This window comes from Scyliorhinus canicula, chromosome 20 (genome assembly GCF_902713615.1).
Source record: "Scyliorhinus canicula chromosome 20, sScyCan1.1, whole genome shotgun sequence".
In the NCBI taxonomy this organism is placed as follows: Eukaryota; Metazoa; Chordata; class Chondrichthyes; order Carcharhiniformes; family Scyliorhinidae; genus Scyliorhinus; species Scyliorhinus canicula.
The window spans coordinates 41,746,100-41,773,693 of NC_052165.1; the positions used below are offsets into that span (position 1 = coordinate 41,746,100).

The window sequence follows — 27,594 nt, forward strand, 5'->3', positions numbered from 1 at the left end:
TTCTCGAGACCCCTTATACTTTAAAATATTGAATGCCCATCTTAGCCAATTGTTGGAAAATAGCCAATTTGTCTATAACTTGTCAATAATGAAATAAGGATTAGCCCATTGTTTTTTTTAAGCTAATTACGCATATCGTCTCATCTTTAAGCCAATGCTTCTCAAACTACATCTCTTATCTTGACTGTCAACATGGCTGCCTGTCACTTGGAATTGAGGTCCCTTAAGAAAAGGGCCTATTCAGTTCCTCTAGTCAAGGTTATCAATTATGTGGGCCCGGACTCCAATCCGAGTTCACCCTGCCACCACTGGCAACGAGAACGGAAAATTTGGCGCTCAGTCAAAACTCCATTCATTGCAGTGGGACCGGAAAATCCATCGGCGTAAATAGATGGAGAATTTCCATCGTTATCTCTTTATTCTGTGGCCTGAGAAGTCACAATAATCCTATTCTCACAGTACTATAAAAAATCTATATAACAACTAGTGTTAATAATGTTTATAATTACAAAAGTTATAAACTTTTGTGTTCCAGATTATATTTCCAGTCTTTATAAAATATTGATCAGTGAATTACTTATAATTTAAATGTCTCACAATTCAGGCTGTCTACTGAACTAATTTGGCTGTTTTCCAATTAAACTGGTTTCATTTTCATTGAAGTGGCTTCCATCAATTTGAGCAGAAAATGCTTAAGAACATATGAATTCAAACTACAATATGATGGTCTCACTTAAATTAATGAATTTGAAATTACCAACCATCATTAGTTACTTTCTAAAATAAAACATGAACCAATGTAGATTGACGGTTGGTTTACGAAGCTCTTAAATCCAGCTTTTGGTCTGTAACATTGTATGTAACAGATGAGGAACATAGCAGCCATGATAGAATGGCGATGGGCCGAATGTCCTAATTCTGCTCCTATATCTTATGAACTTATGAAATGTCTTATGTAATCAAATTCATTTTATTAGCAGGTCAGAACTCTTCAAAAACACCATGGGTGGAATTGTCCCATACTTTGTCAGTGTCAGGTTCAGGATGAAAACTGGCATTCAGCTCTCCAGATGCACAGCCAGGTTTTCGGACCAGATTTTCTGACACCCACCCCTCACAGACATCTCCCTCCCTTCACAGACATCGGCCACCCCTCACCTCACAGGTATCGGGGTGCGCCCCTTCCCCCACCACACAGAAGGGGAACTCTCCCATTGAGACTTGCCAGGGATCCCGCCCAGGCACAGTGCCAGGGGGCAATGCCAGGGGACTTCCCAGCCAGGTTTCTGGGGAATATTCTACTTGATTGACAGTTCTTTAGCCAAAGTCTCCTGAAAAGTGGGTGGACTGTAAGACGTTTGTGCGGGTGCACTCGATTGGTCTTGTTCATGACTGCAATTGGAGGGCTCACTGTAGAGCAAACCAGAAGTGGGACATATCAGCACAAGTTACTTTGCAAATCTGAAGCATAAAGCTGCTTTGCTGCCTGCTTTGCCTGGCCTGGGGGTTACTGCCAGCCTTCCCTGTCCTCTGCCTGAATCACAGCAGTGCAACCATCAAGAAGCCATGAATCATTACTGCGATTAAAGTAGCAATCAATCCACAATTGACTCATGTGTAGCACTAAAAATGTCAACTCACTAACTGTACTAGTAGCTATCACGGATTAATATTGAGGTTAAAACGCAGCTACCATGAACTAACAAAATACTATTGTGATTAAAGTCGCAATCAATCCACAATTTAAGCGCACCGATTGATTTCTGGAATCACTACTGCAAATTACCACTGAGGTTAACAATTAAAGGACCTATCTACAATGTTATGCATTGCAGGTTAATTATAAAGCAAAGCATAGCCAAAGGTGCCAAGATCCCAGCAGGATACAATCTCCAAGACCAACACATCATCAACAACTTCAGTCCCAAGCTGCTTAGGACAACAAGGCAGCTTCAGGATTGAGGCTTGCTAAAATATTGGGCTTCAGGAGGCCCCAGTTCCGATTTCCTCTGCAATTGGGGGTGCAATTCAGCGACCCCTTCGCTACAAAAGGTGAATTGAGTGGAAGCCCAAAATCGGGCTCTGTGCTGGATGGCGGACCGAGCCACTCAACTCAGTCCAACTCACTCCACCCAGCATGATCTTAGAGCGAGATCCAGATCTGAATAAATACCTGGATGCTGGATTCACCTTGTGCCCGGGACTCACCAGCCGCAAAGAGGAGAACTCGCCAGGGTGCCATTTAGTACTAGTCAACACAAACGCGGAGCAATAGTAGTGGCACTTGGGGGAGTTTCCCAGGCCATTGGAGACCCCAGGTGGTCAGGAACAGAACACCTGGCACCCAGGCACCTTGGCACTGCCAGCCTGGCACCCTGACAGTGCCACCCTGGTAATGTCAGGGTGCCTGGGTGGCACTGTCAGAATGCTGGGGCATTGCCAAGATGCCCAGGTGACATGGTTAGCACTGCCAGGAGCCAGGCCTGGGGGACCTTGCCATGTATGGGGGGGTCGTTGGAGGGGTGTGAGGAGGGTCACAAAAAGGGAGGGGCCTGAATGGGATGGTGAGGGAAAGATCGGGGGGGGGGGGCAGTCAAAATGGTGCCCCAATCTGTGAGGAGCCTTTCTTGCTGACGAGATTCAGCCTGCGGCCTCAGCGGAGAGAATCTCCCCGAGGTCAAAAAAAAAGACAAAGTGCCGTAAATTAGCGGGGTGTTTATCGGCGCTGCAGCCGCCGAGAGTCACCCTGTTAACTGCACCGCTCAGCATATTTAACTTGTGCCCGCTGAATCGCACCCTGACTCTCTGTCTGGGTGCATGTGTGAGCAGGAGCGGCCAGTTGGCCATTGACAGGCCCAAACTTGGCACGCATGCACAGATGGACTGGTAAAAATCTTGAGTTTTTAGAGCCTTCTTGCAAGACCGAGTATGAGGCTGAACTGGGTGGAGAAATCACATATCTTTTGATTAATTAACGGGAATTGATATGCCCCCTCTCTATGAACACCAAGGCCTCTGTGCTCATTACCACTTTAAAAATCAGGCACTTATAGAATTCTGCCTTTCCACATTAATGCTCTGAAAGTCCATTGTTTCACACGTCTCCACATTGAATTCCATCTGCCTTGCTTCTGAATATTTCACCATCCTGTCGTAGCAGCCAAAAGCTTACAACTGTCTTCATCATGGTCTAAAGCTTTGCTATGTTTTGTGTCTTGTTATTAAGCCAATTCTATAGTCATACCACCATTTCCCTTTAATTCCATCTTCCTCTTCTCAATAAGCCTACCATGTGGCATTTTGTTGAAAGCCTTTTGTATTTCCGTATATGCACTGTCTGCTGCACCACCTTGGTTAACCTTCCCTGTTAAATTCATCGAAGAAGTCAATCAGGTTAGTCAGACACGATTTACCATCAACAAATCCATGCTGGCTCTCCTTGATTAATCGATTCTTTTCCAAATTACATTTTATTTTGTTCTTGATAATGGTTTTCAATAACCTGCTCCAACCACCCACCCCACTCTTCCTATGTTAGGCTTACCGGTCTGTAGTTACCTGATCTACCTCTCTTTCCTGTCTTGTATAGTGGTATAACATGTCCTCTGGCACTAATCTTGGGCTGGATTCTCCGTAGGCCTTCGTAACGCGGGTTGCCTGCGAAAAAAATCGGTGCGCATGACTCCGGCGTCCGGGCCTTCTTTTAAGCTGGCAATCTCCGGTCCCGGAAGGGCCAGCAGCTGACTGACGCGATACGCGTCAGTTTCTCCAGCTGCGGAAGTGGTGAGACCCGGCGTTTTTTGGAGGAGGAGGAGGAGAGAGACTGACCCGGCATTTTGGGGGGGAGGGGGGGGGGGGGAGCGTGTTCCGGCATTTTGGGGGGGGGGGTGTGTTCCGGCATTTTGGGGGGGGGTTGGTGGTGTGTTCCGGCATTTGGGGGGGGGGGGGGGTTGGTGGTGTGTTCCGGCATTTGTGGGGGGGTGGGGGTGTGTTCCGGCATTTGGGGGGGGGTGGGGGTGTGTTCCGGCATTTGGGGGGGGGGGGGGGGGGGTGTGTTCCGGCATTTGGGGTGGGGGGTGGGGGGGGTGTGTTCCGGCATTTGGGGGGGGGGGGTGTGTTCCGGCATTTGGGGGGGGGGGTGTGTTCCGGCATTTGGGGGGGGGTGGTGTGTTCCGGCATTTGGGGGGGGGGTGGTGTGTTCCGGCATTTGGGGGGGGGGTGGTGTGTTCCGGCATTTGGGGGAGGGGTGGTGTGTTCCGGCATTTGGGGGGGGGGGTGGTGTGTTCCGGCATTTGGGGGGGAGGGGTGGTGTGTTCCGGCATTTGGGGGGGAGGGGTGGTGTGTTCCGGCATTTGGGGGGGGGGGTGTGTTCCGGCATTTGGGGGGGGGGTGTTCCGGCATTTGGGGGGGGGGGGGGTTTGGGGGCAGCGGCGGGCAGAGAGGGGGGGCGACGGATGCCCGGGGCCAATGCACCGTCGCCCCCCCCCCTCTGTACGCCGCTGCCCCCTACCCCAACCCCCCCCTCACCACCCCTACCTCAACCCCCCCTCCCCACCGGCGGGAGAATTCGAAAACCTGCGGGAGCAGAAATAACGCCGCTTCCCGCCAATTCTCCGACCCTGCGTGGGGTCGGAGAATTTCGCCCCTTGTATCCAATGTGCATTGAAAGATTTTGACCAATGCCTCTGCTTCTTTCATTAACTTAAGATGCATTCCATACGGGCCAGGTAACTTCCTAACGTTCAAAAATGCTGATTTTTTTAGTGTGTCTTCTGTAGTAATATCCTGTTTATAACACCCTGGGGGGATCTTGTGGCACAATGGGTCATGGTTCCTGCTTTTGAGCTAGAAGTTCCGGGTTCGAGTACCATCCCAGGACTTGGCCAAGGAACATGTGTTCATAACGTGGCCAGACAGGTTGAGTGTCAACCTACAAATCCTTCCAACACACCAATGGCTGGCGGTAAGAGGGAGAGAGACCCCTGATCATAGAACAGTACAGCACAGAACAGGCCCTTCGGCCCTCAATGTTGTGCCGAGCCATGATCACCCCTCTCAAACCCACGTACCCACCCTATACCCGTAACCCAACAACCCCCCCCCTTAACCTTACTTTTATTAGGACACTATGGGCAATTTAGCATGGCCAATCCACCTAACCCGCACATCTTTGGACTGTGGGAGGAAACCGGAGCACCCGGAGGAGACCCACGCACACAGTGGGAGGACGTGCAGACTCCACACAGACAGTGACCCAGCCGGGAATCGAACCTGGGACCCTGGAGCTGTGAAGCATTTATGCTAACCACCATGCTACCCTGCTGCCCCTGATCAACCATGCTTGATGTGGAGTGATGCCTTTCAAGCTGTAATCCCTGGTGGCAAACTAGTGACCTGTTCCGGGAATTACTAGCCATGGAAATGGATCAAAGTCTGCCTTACTGCATCAGCAGGTGCGGGAAGAGAATTGGAATTATAATATGCCTCTCCTCGATTTGTGTGACATTCACATTATCCAATTCCTTTGTGAAGACAGATGTAAGATATTCATTTCAACAGAATATGCCCAGGTTATACATGTGCTATCTCTACTCTGAATAACCTGCAGTTCCCCATTGTTGCCTCACTCTGTAATCACCTTGTCCAATCTACCTGTGCTGGGTTCCTTCTAAATCACTGAAATTAACTCTTCCAAGTTGAGCATTTTGCTTCAGTATTTTCTAGTTTTTTTCTTCACTCAACAGGTTGTTTTTTGTAACTATCTACTTCAGAGTTCTGGGTGCTCCATTGTATATTTATTTGTATATTTCAGATCAATGAATTTTTGGACTCTTCAGAGTTATGGGGTTTAGATGAGTTGAGGTAAATCACTCATGACTTTATTGGCTAGTGGGGGAGGGTACACCAGCTCCTGTTTCTCATTCCCTATCTTAGAGAGTGAGTTCAAATCCCACTTTAGCAGTTTGAGAATTTTAAAAACTAGTCTTGTGGCACAGTGGTTAGCACTGTGGCTTAACAGTACCAGGGTCCCAGGTTCGATTCCTGGTTTAGCTCATTGTGTGGAGTCTGCACGTTCTCGTCGTGTCTGCGTGGGTTTCCTCCGGGTGCTCCGGTTTCTTCCCTCACGTCCCGAAAGATGTGCTTGTTAGGTGAAGTGGACATTCCGAACACTCCCTCAGTATACTGGGACAGGTGCCAGAGTGTGGCGACTAGGGAATTTTCACAGTAACTTCATTGCAGAGTTAATGTACGCCTACTTGTGACAGTAATAAATATTATTATTATGTAAAAGAGGCTGTCAGATTGCCCTAAAAATCCTGACAACTGTCAAACAAGGAAATGTGCCTTTTTTTTTTACCAAGATGGTCTAAAGTTGACTCTGGATTAATTGCTGACTGGTTTCCCTCCTCTTGACCTACAGGATTACAGCATCTGACCCCCCTACTGCTGGCCAATAACATTTCAATTAGACCAAGATGAATGTGGCATGGTGGCAAAGTGGTTAGCGTTGCTGCCTCACAGCACCAGGGACTCACGTTCGATTCTGGCCTTGGGTGATTTCTGTGAAGTTTGGACATTCTCCCTGTGCCTGTGTGGGCTTCCTCCAGGTGCTCTGGTTTCCTCCCACAGTCCAAAGATGTGTAGGTTAGGTGGATTGTCCATGCTTAATGTGCTGGGTTGCGGGGATTGAATGGGGGAGTGAGCCTAGGTCGTGTTCTCTTTTGGGGAGAGTCAGTGCAGACTCAATAGGCCGAATGGCCTCCTTCTAAGCTTTAGGGATTAAATAGAAAAGCTCATTTCAGCTGGCCACAGACCAATCAGCTCTGCTCATTTTGAGTGCAAGCCGAATTTCTTGCCGACCATATGTAAGTGAAAGAAAGAAGAGGAAGTATTTGCCTTTATCTCATGCCCTCAGGATGTCCCAAAGCACAATACAGCCGTCAAAGTCCATTGACAGGTATAATCACTCTTATGATGTGGGAAATGTGGCAGTCAATTTGCACACAGCTAGTTCCCACAAACAGCAATGGAATACTGTTTTAGTGATATTGGCCAGGACACGGAGTTAAAATTCACCTGAAAGGCCTGATTGACCCTCAGATTAATATCTCATCTGAAAGATGACACCTCTGATGGTTTAACGCACCCTTGGTAATGCATGGCAAATGTCAGACTAGAATCCATCACCTTGTGACATAGAGTTGAGCTTGTGGATCACGGCTGACACAGGAAATGGATTTTTCGTTTTGAAATGGTGGGTGCGATTTAACGGAAATTCAACAGAATTCTGCGTTGGGCATGTTTAGCCAGGTGTTTCCTGGCACTTGCGGTGCCGAGAACGACTCTGCTAATAAACGGGATTCTGCTTCATTTCTGGGTCTTGGCGATGAACGTCCCGCCGATTCCACGCTTAGGCTCATAGGAAGAGATTGCGGCACCGTTTTTAAATGGTGAACTCGAGGCTGCCCCCCCCACAATGTTTATGGACCTCACACCCCCCAACACACCTACTGACCAATTAGGGGGTCATCGTGCAGACCACACCCCACCTCGTAAGGGCAGAGCACACCCAGGTTCGATCTGAAGCATGGGCAAGATGCTACCTGGGTACCATGGCATTGCCAGCCTGGCAGTGTCACCTGGGCACCCTGGTATTGCTGGGGTGGCACCTGGGTGGCACTGCCAGGGTGCCCAGATGGCACTGTCAGGGTGCCAGGCTGGCAGTGCCATGGAACCTGGGTGGCTTCAGAGATGACAGGGTGCCACCCTGCCCAGAGCCCGACCACCCAGGGACCCCTGATCCCCTGGGGAACCCGCCCACGTGCCAGTACGCCTGGATCACATATGTGGAAACCAGTGCTAAACAGTGCCTGGTTGGGATCGCCAAGGCAAGGCCATTAGATCCCGCGTCTTGGGTGACTCTGGAGCAGACATATTCAACTCAGACTAACTACTCACTTGAATATGCAAATCTGGATCACGCCTTCAAAGGGAAATAAAATTTCATCATAGAATCATAGAATCCCTACAGTGCAGAAGGAGGCCATTCAGCCCATCAAGTCTGCACGAACCCTTTGAAAGAACACTACACATGTCCACTCACCCATCCACCCGTCCTATCCCCGTAACCTCATAACCTGACCTGCACATTCCTGGACACCATGGGGAATTTTATCATGACCAATCCACCTAACCAGCACATCTTTGGACTGTAGGAGGAAACCGAAGCACCCAGAGGAAACCCAGGCAGACATGAAGAGAACATGCAAACTCCACACAGACAGTGACCGGAATTGAACCAGGACCCTGGCGCTATGAAGCAGCAGTGCTAACCACCGTGTCACAGTGCTGCCCTAAAATTTACATTTTTATGTAATCATAGAATTGTAGAATTTACAGTGCAGAAGGAGGCCATTAGGCCTATCGAGTCTGCACCGGCCCCTTGGAAAGAGCACCCCACTTAAGCCCACGCATCCACCCTATCCCTGTAACCCAGTAACCCTGCTAACCTTTTAGACACTAAGGGGCAGTTTAGCATGGCCAATCCACCTAACCTGCACATCTTTGGACTGTGGGAGAAAACTGGAGCACCCGGAGGAAACCCACATAGACATGGGGATAACGTTCAAACTCCACACCGTCATCCGAGGCCGGAATTGACCCTCGGTCCCTGGAGCTGTGAGGCAGCAGTGCTAACCACTGTGCCACCATGCCGCCAACAGAGATTTTAGTAAGGGCTGGGTATCGGGAATTATCTAATGGAAACCAAGGGTGTTGTAATTTATTATGTTTTCTTTAGTCTTTTTACTGAGCCTGTGGGTGTACAATTGCATCTGGGGCCATTAGATTTAATAGCAGGAAAATTGTTTTTGGTTTGGTGTGATCCTGGACTGCCTGCAATCTCTTTCTTACGCATCTTGACACGTTTCACAACATGGGACCATTGCAGCAGAGACTGTGGTATCATTGGAAAAGTGTTTGAAAAGGGAAGATTTGGGGAAAAAAGGATACAGGGATGATCCAGCAGTAACAATGGAACATAGGAAGGCCATGTAGTCCTCAAGCCTGTTTCAGCATTCGGTGATATCTTGGCTGATCCGTACCTCAATTCCAGTACCCTGGCTTTGTTCCATATTCCTGTATATGCTTAATAAAACTCTATCCATCTCTGGAATGTTCCAATTAACTCCACTAGCCACACCTTTTTCGTGAGAGAGAATTCTGGGCTCACATTATCCTTTCTGTGAAAAGTACTTTCCCATTTTACCACTGAATGACCAAGCTGTAATTTTAGGGTATGTCCTATTATTCTGCTCAACTATAAACAACCCCTGCCCTCCCCTCCCCAAGAGAGGACAGTTACTGGCCATCTACTGAATTGATTCCCTTGATTGTTTTAAACACTTTGGTTTGATTGCCCTTTACCCTTCTGAAATTGTCTTAAAAGTCTTTGAATGTAAATATTGGCCAGGACGCCAAGGATAACAAAGAACAAAGAACAAAGAAAATTACAGCACAGGAACAGGCCCTTCGGCCCTCCCAGCCTGCGCCGATCCAGATCCTTTATCTAAACCTGTCTCCTATTTTCCAAGGTCTACTTCCCTCTGTTCCCGCCCATTCATATACCTGTCTTGATGCTTCTTAAATGATGCTATTGTGCCCGCCTCTACCACCTCTGCTGGTAAAGCATTCCAGGCACCCACCACCCTCTGCGTAAAAAACTTTCCACGCACATCTCCCTTAAACTTTCCCCCTCTCACTTTGAAATCGTGACCCCTTGTAACTGACACCCCCACTCTTGGGAAAAGCTTGTTGCTATCCACCCTGTCCATACCTCTCATAATTTTGTAGGCCTCAATCAGGTCCCCCCTCAACCTCCGTCTTTCCAACGAAAACAATCCTAATCTACTCAACCTTTCTTCATAGCTAGCACCCTCCATACCAGGCAACGTCCTGGTGAACCTCCTCTGCACCCTCTCCAAGGCATCCACATCCTTCTGGTAATGTGGCGACCAGAACTGCACGCAGTATTCCAAATGTGGCCGAACCAAAGTCCTATACAACTGTAACATGACCTGCCAACTCTTGTACTCAATACCCCGTCCGATGAAGGCAAACATGCTGTATGCCTTCTTGACCACTCTATCAACCTGCGTTGCCACCTTCAGGGTACAATGGACCTGAACTCCCAGATCTCTCTGCACATCAATTTTCCCCAAGACCCTTCCATTGACCATATAGTCTGCTCTTGAATTTGATCTTCCAAAATGCATCACCTCGCATTTGCCTGGATTGAACTCCATCTGCCATTTCTCTGCCCAACTCTCCAATCTATCTATATTTTGTTGTATTCTCTGACAGTCCTCCTCGCTATCTGCAACTCCACCAATCTTAGTATCATCTGCAAACTTGCTAATCAGACCACCTATACCTTCCTCCAGGTCAATTATGTAGATCACAGCAACAGTGGTCCGAGCACGGATCCCTCTGGAACACAACTAGTCACCTTCTCCATTTTGAGACACTCCGTTCCACCACTACTCTCTGTCTCCTGTTGCCCAGCCAGTTCTTTATCCATCTAGCTAGTACACCTTGAACCCCATACAACTTCACTTTTTCCATCAAGCTGTCATGGGAAACTTTATCAAACGCCTTACTAAAGTCCATGTATACGACATCTACAGCCCTTCCATCATCAATTAACTTTGTCACTTCCTCAAAGAATTCTATTAGGTTTGTAAGACATGACCTTCCCTGCACAAAACCATGCTGCCTATCACTGATAAGTCTATTTTCTTGCAAATGTGAATAGATCCTATCCCTCAGTATCTTCTGCAACAGTTTGCCTACCACTGACGTCAAGCTCACAGGTCTATAATTCCCTGGATTATCCCTGCTACCCTTCTTAAACAAAGGGACAACATTAGCAATTCTCCAGTCCTCCGGGACCTCACCCGTGCTCAAGGATGCTGCAAAGATATCTGTTAAGGCCCCAGCTATTTCGACCCTCGCTTCCCTCAGTAACCTGGGATAGATCCCATCCGGTCCTGGGGACTTGTCCACCTTAATGTCTTTTAGAATACCCAAAACTTCCCTCTTCCGTTTAGCAACTTGACCGAGAGTATTTAAACATTCATCCTTAGCCTCAACATCCGTCTTGTCCCTCTCCTTTGTGAATACCGATGCAAAGTACTCATTAAGAATCTCACCCATTTCCTCTGAGTCCACGCATAAATTTCCTCTTTTGTCTTTAAGTGGGCCAATCCTTTCTCTAGTTACCCTCTTGCTCCTTACATACGAATAAAATGCTTTGGGATTTTCCTTAACCCTGTTAGCCAAAGATATTTCATGACCCCTTTTAGCCCTCTTTATTGCGCGTTTGAGATTCGTCCTACTTTCCCGATATTCCTCCAAAGCTTCATCAGTTTTGAGTTGCCTCGATCCTATGTATGCTTCCTTTTTCATCTTAGCTAGTCTCACAATTTCACCCGTCATCCATGGTTCCCTAATCTTGCCATTTATATCTTTCATTTTCACAGGAACATGTCTGTCCTGCACTCTAATCAACCTTTCCTTAAAAGACTTCCACATTTCAAATGTGGATTTACCCTTAAACAGCTGCTCCCAATCCACATTCCCTAGCTCCTGCCGAATTTTGTTATACTTTGCCTTTCCCCAATTAAGTACTCTTCCTTTCGGGCCACTCTTCTCCTTGTCCACAAGTATTCTAAAACTTACGGAATTGTGATCGCTATTCCCAAAGTAATCACCGACTGAAACATCAACCACCTGGCCGGGATCATTCCCCAATACCAGGTCCAGTATGGCCCCTTCCCGAGTTGGACTATTTACATACTGCTCTAAAAAAACTCTCCTGGATGCTCCTTACAAACTCTGCTTCATCTACGCCTCCAACACTACACAAATCCCATTCAATGCTGGGGAAGTTAAAATCTCCCATCACAACCACCCTATTGCTCCTACATTTTTCTATAATCTGTCTGCATATTTGTACCTCTACTTCATGCTCGCTTTTGGGAGGCCTGTAGTAAAGTCCCAACAATGCTACTGCACCCTTCCTATTTCTCAGCTCCACCCATATTGCCTCAGTGCTCGAATCCTCCATCGTGCCCTCCTTAATCACAGCTGTGATATCATCTCTGACGAGTAATGCAACTCCTCCACCCCTTATACCCCTCTCTATCCCTCCTGAAGCATCTATACCCTGGGATATTCAGTTGCCAGTCCTGCCCTTCCCTCAACCAAGTCTCAGTAATACCAATAGCATCATATTCCCAGGTACTGATCCAAGCCCTAAGTTCATCTGCCTTACCTGCTACACTTCTCGCATTAAAACAAATGCACCTCAGACCACCTTTGCGTTCATCATCTCTTCCCTGTCTACTCTTCCCCTTATCGCATTGAGTTTATTGTCTCGTACCTTACTGGCTTTAGTTGCTGCTTCTTTACTGATCTCTAACTTCCTAATCTGGTTCCCATCCCCCTGCCACATTAGTTTAAAACCTCCCCAACAGTGTTAGCAAAAGCATCCCCTAGGACATTGGTTCCAGTCCTGCCCAGGTGTAGACCATCCGGTTTGTAATGGTCCCACCGCCCCCAGAGCCGGTTCCAATGTCCCAAAAATCTGAAGCCCTCCCTCCTGCACCATCTCTCAAGCCACGTGTTCATTCTGACTATTCTTGAATTTCTACTCTGACTGTCCCGTGGCACTGGTAGCAATCCTGAGATTGCTACCTTTGAGGTCCAACTTTTTTAACTTATCTCCTAACTCCCTAAATTCTGATTGTAGGACCTCATCCTTTTTTAAACCTATATCGTTGGTGCCTATATGCACCACGACAACTGGCTGTTCACCCTCCCCCTTCAGTATGTCCTGCAGCCGATCGGAGACATCCCTGACCCGAGCACCCGGGAGGCAACATACCATTTGGGAGTCTCGTTTTCGACCACAGAAACGCCTGTCTACTCCCCTGACAATTGAATCCCCTATGACTATAGCCCTGCCAGTCTTTTTCCCACCCTTCTGTGCAGCAGAGCTAGCCACGGTGCCATGAGCCTGGCTACTACTGCCTTCCCCTGGTGAGTCTTCCTTGCTTTTCTTCAAAGTAGTATCTTGGCACCTTTTCAAAACACGCAAGAGGGCAGATGGGGGCCACGATTAAACATCCTTTCCAAAACAAAGCAACTTTGATTATGCAGCATTCCCCGCATTGCTGCATGGTGTGTGATCAGCTATGATCAGAGATCTGGGGATGTTTGGCCGTTCAATCTATTCAAGACTGAGATCAATAGATTTTTGGAGTCTCAGGGAGTCAAGGGAATAGGTGAGAAAGTAACGCTGAGGTCAAAGGTCAGTTGTGATCTTTTTGAATGGCGGCAGTACAGGTTTGGTGTGAGATGGGTTTGGGGTGGGGTGCAGCTGTATAATCAACTTTGAATGTAAATATTTGCCAGGACGCCAACGTCAAAAATCTGTCCTGGTCCACCCACGTTGATACTACCACCAAGAAAGCACAACAGCGCCTATACGTCCTCAGGAAACTAAGGAAATTCGGCATGTCCACATTAACCCTTACCAACTTTTACAGATGCACCATAGAAAGCATCCTATCTGGCTGCATCACAGCCTGGTATGGCAACTGCTCGGCCCAGGACCGCAAGGAACTTCAGAGAGTCGTGAATACCGCCCAGTCCATCACACAAACCTGCCTCCCATGCATTGACACCATCTACACCTCCCGCTGCCTGGGGAAAGCAGGCAGCATAATCAAGGATCCCTCCCACCCGGCTTACTCACTTTTCCAACTTCTTCCATCAGGCAGGAGATACAGAAGTCTGAGAACACATATTAACAGACTCAAAAACAGCTTCTTCCCCACTGTCACCAGACTCCTAAATGACCCTCTTATGGACTGATCTCATTAACACTACACCCTGTATGCTTATGTAGTTACATTGTGTTGCCCTATTATGTATTTTCTTTTATTCCCTTTTCTTCCCATGTACTTAATGATCTGTTGAGCTGCTCGCAGAAAAATACTTTTCACTGTACCTCGGTACATGTGACAATAAACAAATCCAATCCAATCCAACCCACTATTAGCTCTGGTAAAGTCAGAATTATACCAATAATTACCCTAGAAAGATGATGGAGCCACTATCTTGACAACTGAAGGGCTTCCCAGGCCACCTCAGAGGGCATTTGAGGGTCAACTGCATATTTGCTGTGGGACTGGAGTCATATGTAGCCCAGACTGGGTAAGGACATCATACTTTGTTCTCTCAAGGACAAACCAGATGGACTTTTGCAACAATCCAGCCGTTACATGGGGTGGGATTTTTCAGCCCTGTGAGCTGCTGGGGTCGTGCAGTCCCGTTCAAAGTCAATGGACTTTTGACCGGGCCAACAAATCTCCCGCGGCGTGTCCTGTCACAATGGGGCCAAAAAGTCCCAGCCATGGTCTCCATTCCTGAGACTGATTCGAGATTAATTAACTAAAATTACCTTCCCCGGCTGCTGTGCTCGGGTATGAACTTAATGATCAGTCCAGTGAACACCCTGTTACTGAAACCATAATCTGCCTTGAATGAAAATGTTTGCACCTTGAATTCTTCAAGAGTTACTGTTTATAAGGGAAAGCATGTAACAAGATGGTAGGACCTTGTAATCATACTTATACAACTCAAGATAGAGACATGGCTGACTGACCCAAGGACCCAGGGTTTTACCCCTTACTTGAGTTGTCCATTCAATTTCAACTGGTCTCCAAATCTGGTCTTCATTTGTAGCAATTTCCAAAGAGGACTTTCAGAATCCTTGCTTAAGTTACAGCCATGGCTCAGTGGCTATCACTCTTGCCTCCAAATTAGATTATCATGGTTTCAAGTCCCAAACCAGTGATTTGGTCACATTATCCAGGCTGATATTCCGAGTGCTGTATTGAGGGGGTGTTACACTGTCAGAGGGACGTTACCGAGGGAGTGTTACAGTGTCAAAGGGACCGTACTGAGGGAATGCTGCAATGTCAGAGGAAGATACTGAGGGAATGCTGCACTGTCGCTGGGGCAGTACTGAATGGGTGCTGCACTGTCAAAGGGACTGAACTGAGGGAGTGCTGCACTGTCAGAGGGTCAGTACTGAGGGAGTGCTGCACTGTCAGAGGGTCAGTACTGAGGGAGTGCTGCACTGTCAAAGGGACTGAACTGAGGGAGTGCTGCACTGTCAGAGGGTCAGTACTGAGGGAGTGCTGCACTGTCAGAGGGTCAGTACTGAGGGAGTGCTGCACTGTCAAAGGGACTGAACTGAGGGAGTGCTGCACTGTCAGAGGGTCAGTACTGAGGGAGTGCTGCACTGTCAGAGGGTCAGTACTGAGGGAGTGCTGCACTGTCAGAGGGTCAGTACTGAGGGAGTGCTGCACTGTCAGAGGGTGGGTACTGAGGGAGTGCTGCACTGTCAGAGGGTCAGTACTGAGGGAGTGCTGCACTGTCAGAGGGTCAGTGCTGAGGGTGTGCTGCACTGTCAGAGGGTCAGTACTGAGGGAGTGCTGCACTGTCAGAGGGTCAGTACTGAGGGAGTGCTGCACTGTCAGAGGGCCAGTACTGAGGGAGTGCTGCACTGTCAGAGGGTCAGTGCTGAGGGTGTGCTGCACTGTCAGAGGGTCAGTACTGAGGGAGTGCTGCACTGTCAGAGGGTCAGTACTGAGGGAGTGCTGCACTGTCAGAGGGCCAGTACTGAGGGAGTGCTGCACTGTCAGAGGATCAGTACTGAGGGAGTGCCGCACTGTCAGAGGGCCAGTACTGAGGGAGGCTGCACTGTCAGAGGATCAGTACTGAGGGAGTGCTGCACTGTCAGAGGGTCAGTACTGAGGGAATGCTGCACTGTCAGAGGGCCAGTACTGAGGGAGTGCTGCAATTGTCAGAGAGTCAGCGCTGAGAGAATGCTGTACTGTCAGAGGGACTGAACTGAGGTAGCGCTGCACTGTCAGAGGGCACTAATGAGGGAGTGCTGCAATCGTTGGAGGGTCACAACTGAGGGTGTGCTGCACTATCAGAACTGAGGGAGTGCTACACTGTTTGAGTGTCAGCACTCAGGGAGTGCTGCACTATCAGAGGGTCAGTGTTGAGGGAGTGCTGCACTGTCAAAGGGTCAGTACTGAAGGACTGCTGCACTGTCAGACAGTCAGTACTGAGGGAGCGCTGCACTGTCAGAGGGTCAGTACTGAGGGAGTGCTACACTGTCAGAGTGACAGTACTGACGGAGTAGAACATAAGAACATAAGAACATAAGAACATAAGAACTAGGAGCAGGAGTAGGCCATCTGGCCCCTCGAGCCTGCTCCGCCATTCAATTAGATCATGGCTGATCTTTTGTGGACTCAGCTCCACTCTCTGGCCTGAACACCATAACCCTTAATCCCTTTATTCTTCAAAAAACTATCTATCTTTACCTTAAAAACATGTAATGAAGGAGCCTCAACTGCTTTACTGGGCAAGGAATTCCATAGATTCACAACCCTTTGGGTGAAGAAGTTCCTCCTAAACTCAGTCCTAAATCTACTTCCCCTTATTTTGAGGCTATGCCCCCTAGTTCTGCTGTCACCCGCCAGTGGAAACAACCTGCCCGCATCTATCCTATCTATTCCCTTCATAATTTTAAATGTTTCTATAAGATCCCCCCTCATCCTTCTAAATTCCAACGAGTACAGTCCCAGTCTACTCAACCTCTCCTCATAATCCAACCCCTTCAGCTCTGGGATTAACCTAGTGAATCTCCTCTGCACACCCTCCAGCGCCAGTACGTCCTTTCTCAAGTAAGGAGACCAAAACTGAACACAATACTCCAGGTGTGGCCGCACTAACACCTTATACAATTGAAACATAACCTCCCTAGTCTTAAACTCCATCCCTCTAGCAATGAAGGACAAAATTCCATTTGCCTTCTTAATCACCTGTTGCACTTGTAAACCAACCTTCTGTGACTCATGCACTAGCACACCCAAGTCTCTCTGAACAGCGGCATGCTTTAATATTTTATCGTTTAAATAATAACCCCGTTTGCTGTTATTCCTACCAAAATGGATAACCTCACATTTGTCAACATTGTATTCCATCTGCCAGACCCGAGCCCATTCACTTAACCTATCCAAATCCCTCTGCAGACTTCCAGTATCCTCTGCACTTTTCGCTTTACCACTCATCTTAGTGTCATCTGCAAACTTGGACACATTGCCCTTGGTCCCCAACTCCAAATCATCAATGTAAATTGTGAACAATTGTGGGCCCAACACGGATCCCTGAGGGACACCACTAGCTACTGATTGCCAACCAGAGAAACACCCATTTATCCCAACTCTTTGCTTTCTATTAATTAACCAATCCTCTATCCATGCTACTACTTTACCCCTAATGCCATGCATCTTTATCTTATGCAGCAACCTTTTGTGTGGCACCTTGTCAAAGGCTTTCTGGAAATCCAGATATACCACATCCATCGGCTCCCCGTTATCTACTGCACTGGTAATGTCCTCAAAAAATTCCACTAAATTAGTTAGGCATGACCTGCCTTTAACAAACCCATGCTGCGTCTGCCCAATGGGACAATTTCTATCCAGATGCCTCGCAATTTCTTCCTTGATGATAGATTCCAGCATCTTCCCTATTACCGAAGTTAAACTCACTGGCCTATAATTTCCTGCTTTCTGCCTACCTCCTTTTTTAAACAGTGGCGTCACGTTTTCTAATTTCCAATCCACCGGGACCACCCCAGAGTCTAGTGAATTTCGGTAAATTATCACTAGTGCATCTGCAATTTCCCTAGCCATCTCTTTTAGCACTCTGGGATGCATTCCATCAGGGCCAGGAGACTTGTCTACCTTTAGCCCCATTAGCTTGCCCATCACTCCCTCCTTAGTGATAACAATCCTCTCAAGGTCCTCACCGGTCATAGTCTCATTTCTATCAGTCGCTGGCATGTTATTTGTGTCTTCCACTGTGAAGACCGACCCAAAAAACCTGTTCAGTTCCTCAGCCATTTCCTCATTTCCCATTATTAAAACTCCCTTCTCATCCTCTAAAGGACCAATATTTACCTTAGCCACTCTTTTTTGTCTTATATATTTGTAAAAACTTTTACTGTCTGTTTTTATATTCTGAGCAAGTTTACTCTCATACTCTATCTTACTCTTCTTTATAGCTTTTTTAGTAGCTTTCTGTTGCCCCCTAAAGATTTCCCAGTCCTCTAATCTCCCAGCAATCTTTGCCACTTTATATGCTTTTTCCTTCAATTTGATACTCTCCCTTATTTCCTTAGATATCCACGGTCGATTTTCTCTCTTTCTTCCGTCCTTCCTTTTTGTTGGTATAAACCTTTGCTGAGCACTGTGAAAAATCGCTTGGAAGGTTCTCCACTGTTCCTCAACTGTTCCACCATAAAGTCTTAGCTCCCAGTCTACCTTAGCTAGTTCTTCTCTCATCCCCTTGTAATCTCCTTTGTTTAAACACAAAACACTAGTATTTGATTTTACTTTCTCACCCTCCATCTGTATTTTAAATTCCACCATATTGTGATCGCTCCTTCCGAGAGGATCCCTAACTATGAGATCATGAATCAATCCTGTCTCATTACACAGGACAAGATCTAGGACCGCTTGTTCCCTCGTAGGTTCCATTACATACTGTTCTAGGAAACTATCGCGGATACATTCTATAAACTCCTCCTCACGGTTGCCTTGACCGACCTGGTTAAACCAATCGACATGTAGATTAAAATCCCCCATGATAACTGCTGTACCATTTCTACATGCATCAGTTATTTCTTTGTTTATTGCCTGCCCCACCATCTCGTTACTATTTGGTGGCCGATAGACTACTCCTATCAGTGACTTTTTCGCCTTACTATTCCTGATTTCCACCCAAATGGATTCAACCTTATCCTCCATAGCACCGATGTCATCCCTTACTATTGCCCGGATGTCATCCTTAAATAACAGAGCAACACCACCTCCCTTACCATCCACTCTGTCCTTCCGAATAGTTTGATACCCTCGGATATTTAACTCCCAGTCGTGACCATCCTTTAACCATGTTTCAGTAATGGCCACTAAATCATAGTCATTCACGATGATTTGTGCCACCAACTCATTTACTTTATTCCGAATACTACGAGCATTCAGGTAAAGTACACTTATGTTGGTTTTTTTACCTCTGTTTTGAATCTTAACATCTCCAGTTTTATTCCTTTTGTTATTACTGGGCCTATTCACTGTGCTCCCCTCAGTCACTGTACCTTGTACTGTCGCCCTTATGGATTTCTGACTATGTCTTCTCTGCCTTGCACTTTTCCCCTTACTTCCTTTTGTTTCTGTCCCTGTTTTACTACCTTCCAACTTCCTGCATTGGTTCCCATCCCCCTGCCACATTAGTTTAAACCCTCCCCAACAGCTCTAGAAAACACTAGAGACATCGGTTCCAGTCCTGCCCAAGTGCAGACCATCCGGTTTGTACTGGTCCCACCTCCCCCAGAACAGGTCCCAATGCCCCAGGAATTTGAATCCCTCCCTCTTGCACCATCTCTCGAGCCACGCATTCATCCTATCTATCCTGACATTCCTACTCTGACGAGCCCGTGGCACTGGTAGCAATCCTGAGATTACTACCTTTGAGGTCCTACTCTTTAGTTTAACTCCTAACTCCCTGAATTCCGCTTGTAGGACCTCATCCCGTTTTTTACCTATATCGTTGGTGCCTATGTGCACCACGACAGCTGGCTGTTTACCCTCCCCTCCCAGAATGTCCTGCAGCCGCTCCGAGACATCCTTGACCCTTGCACCAGGGAGGCAACATACCATCCTGGAGTCTCGATTGCGTCCACAGAACCGCCTGTCTATTCCCCTTACGATCGAGTCCCCTATCACTATAGCCCTGCCATTTTTCTTCCTGCCCTGCTGTGCAGCAGAGCCAGCCACGGTGCCATGAACCTGGCTGCTGCTGCCTTCCCCTGGTGAGCCATCTCCCTCAACAGTATCCAAAGCGGTATATCTGTTTTGCAGGGAGATGACCGCAGGGGACACCTGCACTGCCTTCCTACTCTTGCTCTTTCTTTTGGTCACCCATTTTCTATCTCCCTCAGTAACCTTCACCTGCGGTGTGACCAACTCGCTAAACGTGCTATCCACGACCTCCTCAGCATCGCGGATGCTCCAAAGTGAGTCCATCCGCAGCTCCTGAGCCGTCAAGCGGTCTAACAAGAGCTGCAACTGAACACACTTCTTGCACGTGAAGGAGCCAGGGACAGTGGACACGTCCCTGAGCTCCCACATCGCACACGAGGAGCATGACAAGGGTCTGGGATCTCCTGCCATGTCTTAAACCTTAGGTAAACTTATACAACTAGAATTTCAAAATAAAAATAAATAAATTAGACAATGAAAAGAAAAAGAGAGACTACTTATCAGTCACTTACCAGGGTAAAAAAGCACCTCCTTACACTCTGCACCGAATTACCTCACTGCACCAAATTACCAAGTTTAAATCTCCCACTCTGTATGAGTCTCACTCCGGATGTGCTCCTGGAAAAGTGCTCGCTTACTGTGTGCGCTCTCTGTCTGTCTTTTATACTGCACAGTCAGAGGGTCAGCACTAAGGGAGTGCTGCACTGTCAGAGGGTCAGTACTGACAGTGTACTGCACTGTCAGAGGGTCAGTACTGAGGGAGTGTTGCACTGTCAGAGGGTCAGTACTGAGGGCATGCTGCACTGTCAAAGGGTCAGTACGAAGGGAGTGCTGCACTGTCAAAGGGTCAGTACTGAGGGAGTGCTGCTCTGTCTGAGGGTCAGTACTGAGGGAGTGCTGCACTGTCAGAGGGTCAGTACACAGGGAGTGCTACACTGTCAGAGGGTCTGTACAGAGGGATTGCTGCACTGTCAGAGGGACAATACTGAGGAAGTGCTGCACTGTCAAAGGGCTAGTACTAAGGGAATGCTGCACTGTCAGAGGGTCAGTACTGGGGGAGTGCTGTACTGTCAGAGGGTCAGTACTGAGAGCATGCTGCACTGTCAGAGGGTCTGTACTTAGGGAATGCTGCACTGTCAGAGGGTCAATACTGAGAGAATGCTGTACTGTCAGAGGGCACTAATGAGGGAGTGCTGCACTGTCAGAGGGTCAGTACAGAAGGAGTGCTGCACTGTCAGAGGGTCAGTACGGAGGGAGTGCTACACTGCTTGAGTATCAGCACTGAGTGAGTGCTGTACTGTTGGAGCGTCACTAGTGAGGGAATGCTGCACTGTCAGAGGGTCAGTGCTGAGGACGTGCTGCACTGTCAGAGTGACAGTACTGACGGTGTACTGCACGGTCAGAGGGTCAGTACTGAGGGAGTGCTGCATTGTCAGAGGGTCAATACTGAGAGAATGCTATACTGTCAGAGGGACTGAACTGAGGTAGCGCTGCATTGTCAGAGGGTCAGTACTAACGGTGTACTGCATGGTCAGAGGGTCAGTACTGGTGGAGTGTTGCACAGTCAGAGGGTCAGTACTGAGGGCGTGCTGCACTCTCAGAGCATCAGCACTGAGGGAGTGCTGCACTGTCAGAGCATCAGCACTGAGGGAGTGCTGCACTGTCAGAGCATCAGCACTGAGGGAGTGCTGCACTGTCAGAGGGTCAGTACTGAGGGAGTGCTGCACTGTCAGAGGTTCAGTACTGAGGGAGTGCTGCACTGTCAGAGGTTCAGTACTAAGGGTGTGCCACATTGTCAGACTGTCAGTACTGAGGGAGTGCTGCACTGTTGGATGCTCAGTACTGAGGGAGCGCTGCACTGTCAGAGGGTCAGTACTGACGGTGTACTGCACGGTCAGAGGGTCAGTACTGAGGGAGTGCTGCATTGTCAGAGAATCAATACTGAGAGAATGCTGTACTGTCAGAGGGACTGAACTGAGGTAGCGCTGCATTGTCAGCGGGTCAGTACTGACGGTGTACTGTACGGTCAGAGGGTCAGTACTGAGGGTGTGCTGCACTGTCAAAGGGTCAGCACTGAGGAAGAGCTGCACTGTCAGAGTGTCAGCACTGAGGGAGTGCTGCACTGTCAGAGGATCAGTACTGAGGGAGTGCTGCCCTGTCAGAGCGTCAGAACTGAGGGAGTGCTGCATTGTCAGAGCGTCAGAACTGAGGGAGTGCTGCACTATCAGAGTGACAGTACTGGGACTGCTGCACTGTCAGAGGGTCAGTACTGAGGGAGTGCTGCACTGTCAAAGGGTCAGCACTGAGGGAGTGCTGTACTGTTGGAGGGTCATTAGTGAGGGACTTCTGCACTGTCAGAGGGTCAGTGCTGAGGGTGTGCTGCAGTGCCAGAGGATCAGTACTGAGGGAGTGCTGCACTGTCAGAGGGTCGGAACTGAGGGAGTGCTGCACTGTCAGAGGTTCATATACTGAGGGAGTGCTACGCTGTTAGAATGACAGTACTGAGGGTGTACTGCACGGTCAGAGGGTCAGTACTGAGGAAGTGCTGCACTGTCAGAGTGTCAGTACTGAGGAAGTGCTGCACTGTCAGAGGGTCAGTTCTGAGGGAGTGCTGCACTGTCAGAGGGTCAGTACTGAGGAAGTGCTGCACTGTCAGAGGGTCAGTACTGAGGGAGTGCTGCACTGTCGGAGGGTCAGTACTGAGGAAGTACTGCACTGTCAGAGGGTCAGTACTGAGGAAGTGCTGCACTGTCAGGGGGTCAGTACTGAGGGAGTGCTGCACTGTCAGAGGGTCAGTACTGAGGGAGTGCTGCACTGTCAGAGCATCAGCACTGAGGGAGTGCTGCACTGTCAGAGCATCAGCACTGAGGGAGTGCTGCACTGTTAGAGGGTCAGTACTGAGGAAGTGCTCACTGTTGGATGCTCAGTGCTGAGGGAGTGCCACATTGTCAGAATGTCAGTACTGAGGGAGTGCTGCACTGTTGGATGCTCAGTGCTGAGGGAGTGCTGGACTGTCAGAATGTCAGTACTGAGGGAGCGCTGCACTATCAGAGGGTCAGTACTGAGGGAGCGCTGCACTGTCAGAGGGTCAGTACTGAGGGAGTGCTGCACTGTCGGAGGGTCAGTGCTGAGGGAGTGCTGCACTATTCGATGCTCAGTGCTGAGGGAGTGCTGCACTGTCAGAGGGTCAGTACTGAGGGAGTGCTGCACTATTCGATGCTCAGTGCTGAGGGAGTGCCACATTGTCAGAATGTCAGTACTGAGGGAGTAGTGCACTGTTGGAAGGACCATAGAGAGGTAATGCTGCACTTTCGAAGGTGCTGTCTGTTGGATAAGACAAATGAGAATCCTGTATGACCTCTTGGATGTGAAAAATTCTATCACACTATTTAAAAAAAGAACAGGGGAGTACTCCCCAGTGTCATGGTCAATATTTATCCCTCAACCAACATAATTAAAGTCACTAATAAGTGGGTTATTAATAAGTTGCTGATTTCTGTGTAAAAACAGTGACTGCACAACACTTTGAGATGTCCCACGGTCATAAAAAATACGAACATACTTACAAAATCCGCAGGTGTTGTTGTTTGGAGTAATTCTGAAATGGTTCTGTTGCAGGCACCAGGTCGAGCAACCAGCTTTGACAGTCAAGGATCCTGTCCGTCACCCAAACTGCCACCCACACCTTAGAAGTGCTGCTTATTCAAGGCCGAGTAACTCTGGACAGTTACCGAAGAGTATCTGGAATTCTCCATCTGATTTGTATAGCAGGAGAAAGAGCAGCGAGATAGCGTAACTGAAACAATCACACTGTTAAACCAGTGGACAGGGCCATGGATCTTCTCAGGAGCTGCAAGTGACAGTTCCCATCTGAAAGTGTCAGTGACAGAAATCAGCCTTTTTTTGAGAATTTTAAATTCTTTGATTCAGAAAATGACGGCAGAAGGAGGACATTGGGTCCCTGTGACCTCTCTCCCTCATTCAATTAGTTTGGGTTTGACCTATACTTTGACTCCACCTAACCACCTTGGCTACATAACCCATAATATTCTTGCCACCGAAACTCAGTTCTGATGAAAGATAACACGGACTTGAAACGTTAACTCTGTTTCTCGGTCTACAGATGCGGCCGGACCGGCTGAGTATTTCCAGTGCTTTCTGACTTTATTTTTAATTTCCAGCTCATGCACGACTTATCTTTTATAAAAAGAAAACTTCAGTTTTGACATTATCCGTTGACCTCCGTAGCCGCAACAGCTTCCCGAGAGAGAATGTTCCAGATTTCCGCTCCCCTTTGTGTGGACAAGTGCCTCCCGCCATCCCTCCAGAGAGAGGGCGGTGTCCTCTTGTTGTGGAACCCCACCCCCACCCCCACTCTTTCCCTTCCTCCGCAACCCAACGGAGGAAAATAGTTCTATCTACCACATTAACCATCAGGAGCCTCTCAATTAGTTCAGCCCTTTTAATCCTCCATTCTTGAGGGTAGGCAAGCCTCCCTTTAGGAATCGGTTGTAATAAGACTGATTTGGCGCTTTGCAGAAAATTAAACCCAAGGAGTAATTCTCGTCTTGGAGGCTGCAACCCAGATGTGTGGAATTCTGAAGCATTCATATTAAAAAGAGAATGGCCCCATTCGGACGACATGTCGATTTGCTGCACTGTTCCTTTTACAATTGTGTCCCTCAATAACAAACATAAGCTGTAAAGCCTGTTGCCATGGCACAGGCTGTTACCTTGGTGGAGTGTCCTTTATATCTGGGTATGGATTCTGGCTGCTTGCAACTGCTTTGTTTAAGATGCAGTTATCGCCCCCCCCCCCCTCCCCCAACACCCCCCCCCCCCCCTCTTCAACGTCTCCTTGAAGTGTTCTGCATGATGGCAGGTAGAAAGTGCCTTACAGAAAGCTGCATTAACCCTTCGGTATATCGCTCTCTTGAGGACCACTCACGAAGTCCTTTTACTGCATGATCACTACCACTTACAACGCCCACATCTTAAGTGGGCAGTCGGTGATATCAGCCGGTAAATGCAATCCATTAGCCATTTACATTAATGTCAAAGCTTGCAGCATCTTAAGTGCTCGGTTTATTAGCGACAGAAGAGCTGAATGCCAGAGGTGAGGTGAGAGTGACTGCCCTTGACACCAAGGCAGCATTTGACCGAGTATGGCATCAAGGAGCCTTAGCTAAACTGGAGTCAGTGGAAATCGGGGGGGGGGGGGGGGGGGGGGGGGGAGACGGTCAACTGATTGAAGTCATACCTAGCACAAAGAAAGATGGTTGTGGTGGTTGGAGGTCAATCACCTTGGCTCCAGGACATCACTGCAGGAGTTCCCCAGGGTAGTGTTCGAGGCCCAACCATCTTCAGCTGCTTCATCAATGACCTTCCTTCCATCATAAAGTCAGACTTGGGGATGTTCACAGATGACTGCACCATTTGTGACTCCTCAGATAATGAAGCAGTTCCTGTCCAAATGCAACAAGACCTGGACAATATCCAGATTCGGGCTGACAAGTGGCAAGTAACATTTGTACCACACGAGTGCCAGGCAATGACCATCTCCTACAAGAGAGGATCTAACCATAACCCCTTGATATTCAATGGTATTACCATTGCTGAATCCCCCACTATAAACATCCTGGGGTTACCATTGACCAGAAATTGAACTGCATTAACCATATAAATACTATGGCTACCAGGGCAGGTAGAAGACTAGGAATCCTGTGGCAACTAACTTACCCCCTGAACTCCCCAAAGCTCGTCCAGCATCTACAAGGCACAAGAGTAATGGAATACTCGCCACTTACCTGGATGAGTATAACTCCAACAACACTCATGATGTTCGACAACATCCAGGACAAAGCAGCCTGCTTGATTGCTATTTCTTCCACAATCATTCACTCCCTCCAACACCACCAATGAACAGTGGCAGCCGTGTGAACCATCTACAAGATGCATTGCAGTAACTGACCAACGTTTTTGAGGCAGCACCTTCCAAACCCATGACCACTACCATCCAGAAGGATAAGAGCAGTAGATACCTGGGAACCCCACCATCTGGAGGTTCCCCTGCAAGTCACTCACCATCCTGACTTGGAAATATATTGCTGTTGCTTTAATGTTGCTGGGTCAAAATCCTGGAACACCGTCTCTAACAGCACGGTGGGTGTTCCTACACCTCAGGGACTGCAGATGTTCAAGAAGGCGACTCACCACCACCTTCTGAAGCGCAACTAAAAAAAAAAGAAACAGCAGTTTCCTGAATCATCCCAGTGATACCGTCCGTATAGGTGAATACACATAGAAAACGTTTAATGAATCTAACATCAATTGTCTTTAATATTTAACGGTCGGAGTTCTCTGGCTGTTGGGAATTTTCTTTTCCCACTGGCCACGCACCACCGCCTGTGGGCTTCCCGGTAGCGTGGGGCGGCTTTAATGGGAAATTCCATTGAAAAGCAGCAGGAAGATAGGATCCTACTGCCAACGAATGGCGCGTCCCTGAGAAACACGTGGCTGGGGGTCTGGAAAATCCAACCCAATGTCTCAAATATTAATCAAGAAAATGTCAAAAGCAATTCTGTCCTGAATGTCTTTGAGCGATCAACCCTAAACATCCATTTGTAATATCGATTAAGCTGCATAAATACATCTCTTGGAATGAAAACCTTTTGGTTCCTGTTCAATTTCTGTCCAGATCATAGGTTGTAACAATTACTGATTTCTCTTATGTTTTGGTTGGGCTCCACACATCTTGGACTGTCTTCTAAAATGAATCTGATGAAGAATAGACGTGTGCCACAGCTTTAAAGAACTAAAGGTGTGGATATAAAACTACAAGCTAACTTAAGTTTAATTTGCAAGATAACGGTTGAGGGTTCCCTTTCCCATTAACCTTAGTCATCCCTGTTTGCAGTTCTTTTCAAAATTGAAGCTTAAAAGGTACAAACTCCTTTAAATAATAATAATCGCTTATTGTCACAAGTAGGCTTCAATGAAGTTGCTGTGAAAAGCCCCTAGTCGCCACATTCCGGCATCTGTTTGGGCAGGCCAGTACATGAATTGAACCCGTGCGGCTGGCCTTGCTCTGCATTACAAGCCAGCTATTTAGCCCAGTGTGCTAAACCAGCCCCTAACACCTAACCCTGTACCTGACTGGGGCACCACAAAAAAAAACTGCCGAAAATAAATACTTGACACAATTGCCATTTAGCAAAAGACCATTCCTGGCCCCAAACTGCTGCGATGAGAAACTCAAACCGGATATGCTAATCAGAAGGTAGGTAAGTTTTTCAATTCAGGGTTTCCACAGGTATTTGTTATACATTTGATAAGTGGGTTCTGTTGAAGAATGTAAAAAAAACTGCACAGGTTTTTGCCCCAACATTTTGTTATATAATTCATAGCGTTTGGTATATATTTCATAGAATTTACAGTGCAGAAGGAGGCCATTCGGCCCATCGAGTCTGCACCTGCCCTTGGAAAGAGCACCCTACCCAAGCCCACACCTCCACCCTATCCCCGTTACCCAGTAACCCCACCTAACCTTTTTGGACACTAAGGGCAATTTATCATTGCCAGTCCACCTAACCTGCACATCTTTGGACTGTGGGTGGAAACCGGA

General features: G+C 47.9%; 1 protein-coding gene across 3 annotated transcripts in view; it reads left to right on the forward strand.

The window, feature by feature from the left end:
• Positions 1–27,594, forward strand: part of LOC119955111 (synaptotagmin-10-like) — a 121,548-nt gene that overhangs the window by 91,175 nt on the left and 2,779 nt on the right. For 2 of the 3 annotated variants that reach the window (XM_038780994.1, XM_038780997.1), the window contains exon 7: positions 23,589–24,782. The exons of the other annotated variant lie outside the window; for it this stretch is intronic. In XM_038780994.1, the coding sequence (XP_038636922.1) occupies positions 23,589–23,660 (72 nt within the window). In that variant the 3' untranslated portion in view covers positions 23,661–24,782. Of the gene's footprint in view, positions 1–23,588; positions 24,783–27,594 lie in introns of those variants that run through there. 3 annotated transcript variants of the gene reach the window in all.